We start from the raw sequence: 14,358 nt of genomic DNA on the forward strand, positions 1-14,358 counted from the left end.
CATTTTGGACATTCTAAATATTAAAGAAGTATGGACAGTTTTCGGTTCCAAAATCCTTATACTCAATATCAATTTTCAAAAGCTAGACATTGCTAAATCAGTATTAATTTGAAACAGCCTTCAGATTAAAAATAAACAATATTATCATAGATGATAGAACAGATAAAATTTCTTACAAACAGAATTTGTAAATACATTCCCATTTGACAAATTGCTAACCCAATGGAAAGAGTGATAATATTTTTCACCTTGTGCTTTTCTGTGCCCTGTACAGCAAAAGCGGAATGCAACTCGAACCATCGCATTGCTCATTTTTTCGGGATGAGACAGGAATCAGATAAGTAAGAACACTGATTATCACATATGATGGTAATTTATTGTAAAAAAAATTTTTTTCAAGTAATTAGATCCACAACTCACTTTAAACTGTGAAAGAGAAGGGATTGGAAAAGATCAATGATTAAAACAAATATCAAGAGCCCTCTCACCTAATAAGCAAAAATAGATATTTGCAATCAACATAACCCAGAACTAATACACCAAATGACATGACAAATATAACACTGACACATCCCACCCCTCACTATAAAAGAGACTTGGCAAAAAGCTGAGACCCCAACCAAGTGAGGATAGGCAGACCAAAATAATCGCTAACAACTGAATTACTCTTTACAATGATTTCATTCTAACAGGAATTTAAAAAAATATTAAAACACAAAACAATTGATATTCCAACTAAACAACACTAGCAACATAATTAATTTATACTATTTATTTTACCATCTTCCTCCATTTTTTCAATTTATTTTTGATAACTACACCACTGCTACTAGTTTTTTCCTTTTTTTTTTTTTAAATTTCAGATTGTTATTCAAAGTTCATACGACAGTGCCATATAGGGCGATGTGGTGGGTTTCAGCAGATGTAGATTACACCCCTGATGAAAATGTGGGCATAACTTACATCGAGCTGCTGGACCAGACAAATAGCAAAGGCGGATGTGGTGAAATCATAAGCGGAGGGATAAATAAAGATCACGTCAAGATAAAATTACAATCTCAGTGGTACCAAGACATTGATTACATTGTAGCCATATATGGAAAGAAATTTTCCATTTAGTTAAAATTTGCTATTTATATTTTAATTGTATATTTGTTAATAAATATTTGTGTAAAATTAATTGGTAAACAAATTTTATAATCTTTTTCACACAAATACTGAATTTAAGAGACAAAAACTAAATTAAAATTGTTGCCGAGTAGAAACCAGCCAATTTGGTCTTAATCAGGCTAAAAATAAAAAACAATTTTACTTACTAAAAATTAAAAAACTTACTTGACACTGAAAATTGTAGAAAGGGCGTTGAAGCATCCATCAGCAACCTGTGGCTTGGCAGTGTAACAACGTTCAACCACCCAATCAAGAAGCGATCCAATGTCCGAATTGCATTCAAGAAGGAGAACAACAGTTTCACAAGCAAGTTTGTATATCTGCAAAATTATAATCATTGAATTAGCTAAAAAAAAAAAAAAGCATGAATCCAGAATTTGTGTACATACTTTTGGATCTTCCGACTGGAGAAGTTCATCTATCCAAGAATATAGAGATCCTTCTTCGGCTAGGCCTTGAGGGTCAAAACAAGGTCCACAACACAGAACAGATGTCATGGCTTGAAGAGCGATATACTGAAGATCTGGGCTGCCTGGTACATCTGACAACCCGAGCCCCCTCCCCAGTGGTCCAGCCCAAGAAGCGAACATCGAAAACAAATTTCGTCTCAAATCCCGCTTTAAAAGACTTTGGTGCATCTCAACTGAAATTATTAACACATCAAATAGTCAAGTAAAATAAATTACTGACTTACAGAAGGTCTTAACATCAAACTGTATTTACGTGAAAAACTCTTCAGCATATGCCTTATAAAATTACAAAAATGACTCTTTATATCTGTCAAAGATTCCTTGTCTGGATCCATTTCCAAGCAAATACGTGCTCCCTCAATATATTCAACTATGGTCGGATGGAGAGACTGAGAATCTCTTTCCAAAACACACGAACTAAAATTTTTTAAAAATTATAATTATATCATGAAATAATTGTTTTTTGAATTCACCTGTTGCCGAATGTCCCATACTGAGCTATCAATTCAAACACTCTTACTAAATGAAGGCGTAATGCATCTCTTCTACGCCTTCGCCTCATATTTTCTTGCTTCCTGTCAACAGCTTCACGAATATAAACCACCAGCTCTTCCATCAAATCCCTAGAAAATAATGTTGAATTTTAATAAATACATAAAAAATAAATAATACAATTCATACTTTAAAGCTTCACAGTTCACTTTAGCTAATGCATAAACAACAGCATCCCTAACGTCAGTCACCTCACACCTCAGAAGTGGGACAAGCAGTTTATATAAACCTGCAGGTGTTACTGCTGTACCTTTTTCATTGCGTTCCGCAGTTAAACTATCTGGTGAGGAGCTGTAAATTTAAACAACAAATGAATAATTGTTATAAATAAGAATATATTAATAATGAATCTATATAGAAATAAAAGAAAAAACTGTGATTAATGATAATTACAATAAATTAATTAATATGTCATCCAGATATTCCCCCGTCTAATACAAAACTGAGTTTTCAACCAATTATTTTGTATTATTATTAACTTGGTACCTACCTCATTTTTAAGTAAATTATTTAATATAACAAGTTAAGTTAACAAAAGGCTAAAGACTAATAAACATAGACATTATTTTATAAATATGTTTATAGTTTAACAGCAAGGATGTTAACTTAAAAAAATGATATTGCTATTTTCTTCTATATACTTTCAGTCATATCAATGATTTTTATCGTCTTGTTGTAAAAGTGGCTATTCCAAAAGTATCAGAAAAATCAGTTCATTGGCTCATCATCAGTGGTCTACACTCCATTTCAAATTACAGGAAAATAATTATATTATTGACATGAATTATTCACATTATTCTAATTAAAATATGAAAATTTTTGCTCATTTTTATCACAATCCTTAATAAAAATATACATACAAAAAATTTACATATAATTCTTGTTGAAGTGATTCAATAATAATAATATTCAATGATACAATACAAATGTATGATATATTTATTAAAACTTTTAAACAAAATTATTAGCTAGCATTATTTGAACTAAAGACCAAAATTTTAAAAACTGTAAGCACAATAAGAAAAACCTGAAATGTCTCAATTTTCTTTTGTTGTCGATTTGCCACACTGCAACATATTAGATCTACAGTTTACTGAAAGCTATTATTAATACAAATTATTGGGAAAGGGGATAAACCAAAATTACTATTCACTAGATTAAAATGTAAATTTCTAAGATTCTCTAATATGTTAATAAAGTTTCAAGTCCGTAAGACTAAATGAGCACTTAACAACATTACCTCAGAAAACTAAATTGTTAGCTCATTTGTTTCAGTTATAATTAAAAATGCCTAATCAGTCAGATCTAATAAAACCAATCAAAATCTCACCTGCTTCTTTTATGGCGCGTTTTATTCTGAGTATATCCATAACAGTAGAGAGATTTAGACTCGGATAAATCATCGTCGGAGAGACTTTGTGAAAATCTGTGCCAGAATAACATACTTTCCTGTTGGCTTGATATTACGAAAATCCGTCTTAAAAATACATGTCGAATAGTTAACAAACAAAAAAGTTATTGCTATATAGCAAAACAATGAAGTTTTGATACTAAGCAGTGCTTCTTTAGAAAACAAGCCAACATCACATAAAGCAGACAATTACTGATAGCAGAACATGTTCTCAACTTTTAAAAATGGACTGACTTATGAAAACACAATCTTTTTACACTCACATAAAATCTTTCTTTCTGAAGAGACATAATTATTTTTAAAAAGTGCAATCAAATCAACTTTTAGTTTATTTCTCCTACACAATGGAATAATTGGACTTTTTTTTTTGATCAAATGGAAAATGTATGAGACAGGAGCAAAAGCACTTCTTAGGTGAATTTTAATGATTTACTTTTGTGAAACAATGTGATGAAGTGACAAATTTGCAGGTTGATTTACAGGGCGAGGATGGTGCAAGACATCAATTCTACTTTACACAAATTTTGTCATCATCAACTGCAATCCATATTCAGGCCAGTAATCCTGACCTCACCCTGCTTATTTCCCTCACCAAGTTATGAAGATAGCAAAATGCCAAAACGAAATGGACATAAAAAAAACCAATGATGATAGGAAGACCAGGATGATACGATATGATAAGCTACATATGTTGGTTTTGTTTTTAATTTAAAAGGACTCAATATTTTTGTACCATGAACAATGTTTGGACAATTCTGATAATTGTTTAAAATAATCATTAAATAAATGTTTAATAAGTTGCTGCCAGCTTCCAGTCGCCTAAACTATTCTAATCTAAATAAATGATTGCCAAAATGATTTCAAGCTAAAAGGTATATAGTTTAATATAATTAATATATGCATAACTAACAATTACAAAATACTTTAAATTGAACTATAACACATGTTTGCATGATATCTTACTTTCAAATGAAATTTACATAATATTCACTATTTTAACTAATTCTCCAGTAAAAAAACGTGAAATTGTATTAACTATAACCTTTCATGTATTCTATTTTATAACTTCTATAACTATATAACCTACTTTATTCTATTTTTTTTTATCTTTAATCAATTGATTAATATGTTTTCAAAGCCTTTACTGGTAATGATCATAGAAAATAACCGAAGTTATGACAATTTTTGTTGTACCACCTCAATACTTTCTCACATTGCAATATATTCCAATGAAAAGAAGTGCAATAACCATTACATAACAAATTCAAAAACAGGCACCTGAAAAATCTATTAAGGAGAAATTTCAGTACGCAAATTCATGATCATGGTCCCATGAAAATGTTTCACCTAAACAAAATTTTATTAAAAATGGTAGTGGAGAATGAAAAACCTAGTGTGCAAGATGTAAATATAGTCATATGAAGTAGTAATAATTGTCCTGACCCATTGGGGCTGCCAAGGATGGGCAAACGGGCCCAAACTGTGCAGAATAAAGAAAAGATTTTTATGCCGTGGAACACTTGGTTTTCCTTTCTCCCAAGACCATCTAAATTTAAAAGAAAACCATGAAACATACAACTACAAAAATTTTGTTGTTTTTGTTGTCAGGCTAAATGAAGGTTTTGATTAAAATGTACTCTTCTCTTGGAACAATTATGTCAAATCCGTGTATTATTATTATTGATTTATCTTTCATACTTGGGTTTTACATAATCAAATGACAAAATCATCTACCAAGGTGATTTTTAGTTCAGCTAGACCATAAAACCTTGCAAGTGAATATTCAGCACCTCGATAAAGATAATATTTATTATATGGATTTATAAAATATTAACAAGTCTTTCTGAAACTGTAATTTTAAACTGAGCATGTGAGGTGGCTGCTTTTAGATTGGTTGTAGGTTTGTAAGGATTGTGTAGAATTGATGATCTGGTTCCGACTGGCACAACACATTACAATTACATTTCTGACACATGAAAAATTAAAAGTTCAAGGAACAAACACTGTCTACGGTTCGACACTGTCTCGGCTGTTTGCCTCTCATAAGAAGTTAAATTGGTAGAAAATGAGTAATAAGATACCCTAGATAAGATAATAAGATAAGATAGTAATAAGAGACCAGTATTACAGAAGGGTATGCGCGCAATTTAGGACCTTCTGGAAGGCGATCAACATCCAACTGAAACCATCATGGCGGAACAAGTTTTTGACAGCTTAACAGAAGTCAAGGGTTTGCAGGTCTGTCAGAATATTTCAGCAGCTTTGACCATCCTCCTTATAGTCCTGTGATTTTTCACCTCTTTGTGCCCCTTAAAAAATCACTAGGGCAGCGATTCTATGATGATGTGGGGTTGTTGTCTTTGTCAGAGATTGGCAGGAGGCAATCCTAATTTTATTTTTAAAAAATACATTTCCTAAGCAGGAGGTTATCTTGAAAAATAATTTAATGTTATAACAACAATTATAACATTATATTTAATTCATAATTATTAATTATATTTTAAAACATTTGATAATGTAATTTTTTTAATTACCCTCAAACATTTTTTATTGAATTATGCTTAATGATTAGCCATTTTTATTCATATTGTATTATTTCATTGAAATCAGATACATCTCATTGTGAAAAATTATATTTTCATGAACAAAATGATAATTTGACTGGTGTGTAGTATGAACAAGTATAAAGCAAAAAAATCCAACCAGTGACCCTGTATTTCAAACCAACATAAAAACTTTTTTTCCCAATATCACTGGCACCTCAACAATTCATACAAATAATTAGCCAAAATAAAGAAACAACAAAAGTTTAAATTAAGTAAAAGCCTAAGGTTTTCAGACAGCCTTGTAATTTCAGTTTTATTCTTTGTAATGTTCGCATGTATTGTACCATGAAGTATTTTCAAAAAAATATAAAAAATTTGAAGTTAATTAATAATAAAAAATGGAAAGGTTTTCTATTAAGATTTTGAAACTAATATTTATCAAATACAGTCACACAGTGTACATAATTGTTTTTAAACCATAGTTTAAATAAAAACATATTTTTGGGGGACCACAGTAGTGGTTAGCATTTTTAATAATAACTTACATGGTTGTGGTTTAATTTGCATAGTCCCGCCTGTAATTTTATTTCATGCTCCCTTGCATTATGTATGTTCTCTAGCTAATATGAAAAGTCATAAGGTCGTTTAAAAAAAGAAAACAAAAACTAACAATAAGACTAATAATCATTAGAATAAAGTAACTAATTTAAAACCGCAATCAGCAGGAATGAAGCTATATACAAAACAGTAGAAAAAACAAACATACACCCCCAACCACTACAACTCAAAGCTTTGTAATGTATAAGTTTATTGTACTTATTACAGGAAAAGAAGATAATCTCACATTTCAACAAATACCTTAACATACAAAACAAAAATAAAAGTTAAAATAAAAACAAACAGATAAAATAAAAACAGACAATGGAAATGCACTCATTTACATAGTGCAAGAAGCAAAAGTGGCAACTATAATGTACTGAAAGAACTTATAATTAATTTAACTGATTTAAATTTGTTAATAATAGCAAGAAATAAATTACTTTAAGTAAAGTGAAAAGTAAATATTGACTTCAAATTATCAAAGCAATTTTGAGTGAAAATTAAATTTTTATTATTGCTTCATAGTAGTCATTTAGTTTAAAATTATTTTTAGCCTCTTCAGCATCAGATAAATAACGGTAAAATATTGTTTCTTCCTACCTTAAGCTTAAATCTGGTGAAGCACAACGCACAACTGGACTTGGAGCAGGAGGCACCACCCTCATGGCAAGGCTGGCATAATTTCTCCAGACAACCAAATACATATCTCTCTCAGTCACAGGCCGTCTCGGGGGTGCCGAGCTCCGAAGTAGAGAAGCTCTGTTGTCACTTACCGGCCTGGAAAAATCCACTTTACCAAAGAAAAAATACAAATTTAAATAGATTACTTACGTTGGATCGACAACGGAGAAAAGCATATGGAGGCGAGTGTAAACTATTGGCCAAGCGTGTGTCACAGCAGTTGGGCACTGACTCAGTGTTTTGCCTCTCTCGAGCAGGCCAAAAAATACACAAGCCCATGGGTCGCTCATGGGGCTCATTACACAAACACTACCACTGCTTGTGTTGTTCTTGCTGCTACTTTCATCTTGAATGCCTGAAAAATTATCAGCCCTCAAAACAACTTCCGATGCAAGTGGTTGAAACAATTGACAGCAGTTTGATGGTCCCTGAACTTAATCAGCCTACTCTTGTTATTTGAACGTTACATTTCTCCATTTTCAGACACCTACTTTTGCCCTTTATTTTTTTTTTATGGCAAAAAGTATGGTTTAGACTTGAAAATATATATAAATTATACTAACTTTATAAATATATATTTTTAAATTGTATTATTTTTATTTGATAATTTCCTTCACAAAAGGATTTTGTGATATAAAAGGCAACAAATTTTGTATTCCATATAAAGGGAAGAATGTACCTTGATTTAAACTTTATATACACATGTATATACATACAGACATTCAGTCACACTCATTAAACTAATAAAAACACAACAATTTAATCTCAATGACTTTATTTTGATTTGTCTTCTTTTTGTTTTTACCAGCAGTCCAGACTGATGATGATCGATCAGCAATCCACTGCATATCAACTGTAGCAGACTGAACTGCAGTCTTCTCAGCAGCTGGAAGAAGGTTCAAACATGTTTCGAGGACAAAGGGGCACCATTTTTCCATGCTGTCTATGACTGCTTCTTCGTTGTCATAAATACCTCCTTTAAAATAAAATTATTCAAAAAAAAATTAAAAACACTTGTTTTCTTTAATTTACATGTAATTAATATAACTCACCAAGGAGCTTGAGAAGCAACTTAGCCTCTCTTAAAATATGAACAGACAGCCTTCTCTGGCAAAGCCGGACACTGCAAAGCATAACTAAAGCAAAACCTTCAACATGTCGTAAAACATTACTTGCTGGCTCGATACGCTGGAAGAAAACATTATGTTTAATCTTATAAATTGTAATAAAAGACTTTAAAAAAAAAAAAATACCGGAGCATGTTCATGCCTTCTCGGTGTCGACAGCGGTGATAATTCTATTGATATTTGTTGTTGCGGTGGTGGTTGAGGTATTGGATCTTTACTCACTGCATTTTTCCAGCTTGTTAATAACTGTAGCAACATTCTTAAACCATTGTCTAGAAGTTGTGGTGAAGTATCAGGTACATCTCTTGATAAAAATTGTGTGAAACCTATCCCAACAATTATTATTATTATTATTATTAAATTATTATATAGGTTTATTTTAAATTTATCTTGCCTAATATAACATCGTGCCTCCAGTCTGGGAAATCAATGACTAAAGTCTGCAGGCTCTGATAAGCAAGTCCTCTAAGTTCTTCGTCCATATGGACTGTAAGACGTGCAAGTAAATCAATTAGTTCTGCGCTAGTTATTCCATCTGGTATGAGCCGGGGCACTGCAGCAACGCAGGTTCTAAATAAGTCGATTCTGGGTTTTCTTTCGCCAGTGATCATTTCGTCAGGTTCCTAAATTTACAGGAAAAATTAATATTTGTCATATATGATTTGTATCGGAGCTTCCCAAACTGTGGTCCGTGGACCCCTTGGAGGTCTGCTGACCCTAACTAGGGGGTCTGCAGCAAACTTCAAGAAAAATTAGTAATTACAAAATTAAACATAAAAGGAATAAATAAAATTTAGAAAACTAGTAACAATAAATACTGAAAATGAATTTTTTGTATATTTTGCATCAACAGTCAATGCATTCTACACAGACATGCTTTAGCTATGAAACAAATGCCAGCCTCTTTTAAGAAAGTTTTAGATGAGTCTGTTCAAATTACTAATTATAACAAGTCACAGCCATGTAGTCAAGACTTCTCACAATATTATGTGACAATATGGGAAACCTTCATCATTCCCTGCTTCTCCATACAGAAATTAGGTAGTGTCCCTTACAGAAATTACTTTCTTAAGTCTTATTTTATTGATGGGCCACAATGTCAAATTGGCCAATGTTATCACCACACGTTATCAATGATGAAAAATGGCAATGTACACTGTCATATTTATCAGATATTTCCATTAAAAATGAATGAGTCTTTCTTTTCAAGGGTATCACAACTTTCGATGCTAATGACAAAGATAGCGCCTTCAAAAGAAAAATTCAGTTTTGGCTGTCTGGTTTGGCCCGGTTGAGAAGGAAGAGGTGTAGTGTTTTCCTGTATTAAATGATTTCTTGAAGAAAAACTGGAGCTTGCAAGTCGCACATTAACTGATGAAATAAATGAACACCTTTGAAGTTTGGAGATGTCCTTTGAGCACTACTTCCCAACAGCTTGAGATACAACACTGCAAGACTATGAACGGGTGGTCAAACCATTTTTTGTTTCAACAAAGTCAGCCTATCTTCAAGTGAATTTTGATGTACATTACTTAGACTCTATCTTGAAAATCTACTTTTGAGTCCAATACTTATCCCCATTTTTCACACCCACCAAAAACAAAAAATTCAACCACTTGCTGAAAAAGCAAAACTTTTTACATTTGCCACAACTTGCCATTGCAAATCCGGACTTTCTATCTATTCAGCCACCAAAACTAAATAATAAAGCATCCGACATCTGCATCCAGGTATCAAAAATTAAAACTAACATATCCAAATTGTGCAGGTTAAAACAACCTCATTCTTACAAATGATTAGTTTTGAATTTGGCTCAAGTTTACCTAGCTACTGATTCCGTTCTGTTCAGTTGTACCCCAGATTTTGTATATAAAGTTAAGTATGTCAATCAAATATTTGTTTTCATAGTGATAAACCTCTGCTTCACCTAATTAGGAATTGACTGGCTAATTTATAAAACTTTAATTTACTATATACTATAAATATTTAATTTTAAATACTAGAATGAGAGGGGTCCACTCTGATTTTGTTCTGTGAAAGGGATCCGCTGGCTAAAAAGTTTGGGAAGCTCTGATTTATATACTATAACAATAGAAACATCACCCTTGCTGATTGGTCGAAGCGTTGATCTTCAACGAACATACAGGGATTTTTCCGTTTTGCTCCAGAGATCAGTAGGACATGCTTGGTTGCGAACATTCTGAGGACATGACCGCTTAACTTTTTTTTCACCATTTCTCAACCTCTGTTGATTGATTTGCAGATCATTTATTTTTAATGCAGTGAGCCTTGTTATTTTATTATTTATTGACGGTTAATTTCTTTTTTTAACCACATTCTAATATCAATATTTTATAACTTACTATATGGTACTATTGACAAATTATTTTTAAAAAAATTAATAATTGATAATTATTATCAGTAATAATAATTATTAGTGGATCTTTCCCAATCCGAACGATAGTGACATTTATTTGACAATTATTAAGAAAATTTAAGTTTAAGTTGCAAAAAAAAAAGGAATGGTAGCACATGGCTTCAGCACATTTAATAGAAGACAACCACATTCGTCAATTATATTAGTTCTTCATTAATCATAATAAAATAAAAACGCTCATTGGTATTAAAAACAAATGAACAGCAAGTCGATCAAGAGGAGTTGAGAATTGGTGAACCCAAGATAAACAGTCTTGTCTTCAGAATATTTGTGGCCAAGTGTGTCTTTCCAATCTCTGGAGCAAATAGCGTGGCAGGAGAGGTTCAGTCAATCCCCATCGTGTTCTTTAAAGATTGATGCTTCAAACAATCAGCGAGGGTGATGTTTTGATGCTGGCCATTATAATAAAGACTTACTTTGTTGACATTTTGTGTGCATGTCATCATCAAAGGCCTACCATAATGGATGTCTAGCGCTCTGAGTATGTCAACAAAGACATGGCGCACATGTGGGAAATAGGGTGACATACCAATGCTTCTAGCTGTATCTTCGGTAAGCATCTGCAAAAAACATTAAAAATAATATCATTTGTTTAAATTTATTAACAATTTTTTAACTTACTTTATTTAGAAAAGTTTTTTTGACACGGAGTGTGTTTCCTGATGGAAGAACCCCTGACGTCCTGGGCATTGGAGGCTCTCCTTCTTTTTGTTGCAAGCTATCAGCTACAACAAGGAACGCTCTGAGACCAATGCTCATTCTCTCAGGTGTGTGAATTATTTTAAATGCTGTATTGGTACGTCCGACGGATAAAAGGTCAAATACAATTTCCCTCATAGCAAAATCCAATCTTTCCTAACAGATAAATGAATGTATTAAAAGTAATTCTTCAGAAGGTTTAAAAGTGTTCTTACTTGTGCTATAAACTGAATAATTTTCACAAATATATTTAGCGGTGTATCTCTTGGGACAACGGCCTTTGACCCTTTTGGAAACAAAGAATGGACAATGCTTTGAAGTCTAGACTGTGTGGCTGAATTGCTCTCGCATTTAATCCTGATCATGTAAACCCACAAAAGCCTATAAAGTGATTCTGAAAAATAAAATTTAAACTATTTTTATTTTACTTAAAATAAAATAAAAAATTTAATTCAATATTTTGTTTAAAGAATGTAAAATTAACGTACCTAACGCGACTCGAGACATTTTGGAATCTCGATTCTTTAGATGAGACAAGCACATGGCTAAAAAATAATGCCAGTTCTGGAGGAAAAATGCTTTTTGACTCACACATAACAAACAGGTCAATAGAGGAAACAAAGCCAGGCGGTGCTTGGACTTAGTACACATGTCAAGAGTTTGCGAATACAAAGACTCGACAAAGTTTTTCAAACAAGGGACGTTCACTTCATTTTTCACACTCTACAAAACAAAGGAAAATAATTTGATACAATTTTACATTAAATTTTTTAATAATTTACCGCAGCCACAGGTACTAAAATTTCAACAAAAAGCCCGGCTAAAGCATGCTTAATGTCTTTGTCTTTAACTTCAAGAAAATATTGGGCACACTCTTGCATAAACTGAAAAGAAGCTTCGAATTCTTCAATAGGTACCATCTGTAAACAGTATTCTAGATTAAAAACTGTATGAATATAATATCTTGTTAACAACCCACCTTAACTCGAAAAAACTTCATCCCCATTAATAAAGAAATGGTGCTTTGAGTGGTATGGGGACAAGGTTCTTTAGCTCTTAACTCTTTAAGCTCTGCAAGGAATCTATTTCTCACTGATAAGAATCTAGATTGTGCCAAGGCACCAAGAACTTCTGCGTAGAGATCAGCAACAGTATGAAAATTAGCACCATTAACACCACTTCCTTGCCTGCAACACAAATTAATTTTCAAAACTAAATAAATAAAAACGGGCAAAAGATGTATTTCTTACCCTTCTCGGTATTTAAAGTGACGGAAGGATAAATTTTCTATATAAGTAACCAAATCTTCATGTCCAGGGTGAAAATGTAATTGTTTCAAAACTTCAATGAGCATTAAACAAAGTAAAAATTCAACCGCAAGATCTCTCTTCTCTTGTACTGCATCGGTGTCAGCTCTTTCAGTCGCCTCTCTAAAATGATTGCGATATTTAAAATGTTGTTGATGATTGATAAAATATAATTTTTACCCTTTTCCTTTTTGTTCTATCTTTTTAGCCTCTTGGACAGGCTCTCCCATCTGTCTTTCATACCAATCAAACAAAGCTCGCAGAATCGACGGTAGACAATGTTCAGCAGCTGAACCGAACACACTCAACAATTGGTCAAACTGTGCATCTTCACCCCTTTGCAGAACTTTTGACAATGTTTTTTCCTATTTCAATTATAATGTATACATTATAGTTTGTTTAAGCGGAAAAATCCTTAGAAAATAATAATTCAAACCTGTGGTTCTGACAGTACAGCTTCGATTTTTCTTTCAGCCTGGGTTGTAAACTCCGTGAAAAGGGTGCGCATAACAAATTCACCAGGTCTAACATCAAAATCTACATTTTGGGAGCTTCTTTCTTTGTGGGTGCCCCATGGTAGTAGAGAGACTATACTTCCACTGCCTCTCTCGCTTTCCATGTCTGATAAATATATTTATTAGATATTATCACTACGTTTTATTGCATGTACATACCTATTGATGTTGGAAGTGTGTCTGTTGTGCTAGCATTGTGACTGTGCGAATCACTCCCTTCGCTATTCCTCGCATGAAGGGAATCGCCTGTCTCACTATCGGAGTTGTTACCACTTTCAACGCCACTTTCTTTAATTTGAGTTGAACGTCAGCAAATTATAGACAGGAAAAAATACAAAACTCTAATAGCAATTTATCTAGTATGGTGAGAAGTCTCTTGACTTGTTATAATCAAACTAGTCCAATCAATGACTCAGTAACTACAGTATTATCTTAGTATTCTACTTGTTGAACCCAACAACATCTAGATAAGGTCAATATAAGGAAGTGGTTGAGGTATGTAGCAAAAATATATTTACACTTTACCATTTTATAATTTTTTTTTAAATTAACTTTGATTAAAAGGTTATTTTGAGGATAAAAACCAAAGATAATATAATTTAGTTTATCTTTTGCAGGGCAAATAATTAAGATATTATACAATCAATAATCCAATTCTTTCAGAAGCAGTTTTTGGGAAAAACTTAAAATAAAATATGTAATAAGTAGATATTTTGCAAGAATCTGCAAATACAATTAATTTGATGATTGTCATTGTTTTGACTTTTTAGTAATTGGCTTGCCATATTCAGTTTATTATTTATTTGATGTGTGCTTAAAGAACACAAAGCGCAACTCTGGCCA

General features: G+C 32.3%; 2 protein-coding genes across 4 annotated transcripts in view; one reads left to right on the plus strand and one right to left on the minus strand.

Annotated features, from left to right (window-relative positions):
* The window catches only part of LOC112126769 (protein furry), a 48,869-nt gene that overhangs the window by 31,572 nt on the left and 2,939 nt on the right, over window positions 1-14,358 (minus strand). The window contains exons 2-23 of the mRNA XM_024226557.1: window positions 13,675-13,803; window positions 13,437-13,621; window positions 13,181-13,365; window positions 12,944-13,123; window positions 12,673-12,880; window positions 12,476-12,613; window positions 12,182-12,416; window positions 11,909-12,087; window positions 11,616-11,849; window positions 11,411-11,554; window positions 8,952-9,180; window positions 8,684-8,883; window positions 8,483-8,618; window positions 8,236-8,406; window positions 7,581-7,785; window positions 7,350-7,526; window positions 3,523-3,669; window positions 2,322-2,483; window positions 2,114-2,263; window positions 1,894-2,057; window positions 1,560-1,813; window positions 1,336-1,490 (exon numbers count right to left, since the gene is read on the minus strand). Of these exons, the coding sequence (XP_024082325.1) occupies window positions 1,336-1,490; window positions 1,560-1,813; window positions 1,894-2,057; window positions 2,114-2,263; window positions 2,322-2,483; window positions 3,523-3,669; window positions 7,350-7,526; window positions 7,581-7,785; window positions 8,236-8,406; window positions 8,483-8,618; window positions 8,684-8,883; window positions 8,952-9,180; window positions 11,411-11,554; window positions 11,616-11,849; window positions 11,909-12,087; window positions 12,182-12,416; window positions 12,476-12,613; window positions 12,673-12,880; window positions 12,944-13,123; window positions 13,181-13,365; window positions 13,437-13,621; window positions 13,675-13,803 (3,967 nt within the window). The remainder of the gene's footprint in view (window positions 1-1,335; window positions 1,491-1,559; window positions 1,814-1,893; window positions 2,058-2,113; window positions 2,264-2,321; window positions 2,484-3,522; window positions 3,670-7,349; window positions 7,527-7,580; window positions 7,786-8,235; window positions 8,407-8,482; window positions 8,619-8,683; window positions 8,884-8,951; window positions 9,181-11,410; window positions 11,555-11,615; window positions 11,850-11,908; window positions 12,088-12,181; window positions 12,417-12,475; window positions 12,614-12,672; window positions 12,881-12,943; window positions 13,124-13,180; window positions 13,366-13,436; window positions 13,622-13,674; window positions 13,804-14,358) is intronic.
* Window positions 167-8,279, plus strand: LOC106667864. 3 transcript variants are annotated; one of them, XM_014396211.2, is made up of 3 exons: window positions 167-341; window positions 864-1,064; window positions 8,239-8,279. In XM_014396211.2, exons 1-3 carry the CDS (start codon window positions 223-225, stop codon window positions 8,249-8,251), a joined length of 333 nt encoding a protein of 110 aa, XP_014251697.1. In that variant the 5' UTR covers window positions 167-222; the 3' UTR covers window positions 8,252-8,279. The 3 variants fall into 3 exon arrangements, with proteins under 3 accessions (XP_014251697.1, XP_014251609.1, XP_014251786.1); XM_014396300.2 differs by lacking the exon at window positions 8,239-8,279 and adding an exon at window positions 1,355-1,441 and having other exon boundaries at window positions 168-341; XM_014396123.2 differs by lacking the exon at window positions 8,239-8,279 and having other exon boundaries at window positions 864-1,329.

The sequence above is a fragment of the Cimex lectularius genome, unplaced genomic scaffold (genome assembly GCF_000648675.2).
Source record: "Cimex lectularius strain Harlan isolate CLEC.00 unplaced genomic scaffold, Clec_2.1 scaffold150, whole genome shotgun sequence".
Lineage (NCBI taxonomy): Eukaryota > Metazoa > Arthropoda > Insecta > Hemiptera > Cimicidae > Cimex > Cimex lectularius.

Excerpts from the sequence above, each read along its gene's own strand:
- LOC106667864 (XM_014396123.2), top strand. The coding sequence starts at position 223 with ATGGAAAGAGTGATAATATTTTTCACCTTGTGCTTTTCTGTGCCCTGT. Across the intron at positions 342-863 it reads ATGAGACAGGAATCAGATAA|ATTGTTATTCAAAGTTCATA; the intron begins GTAAGAACACTG and ends TTTAAATTTCAG.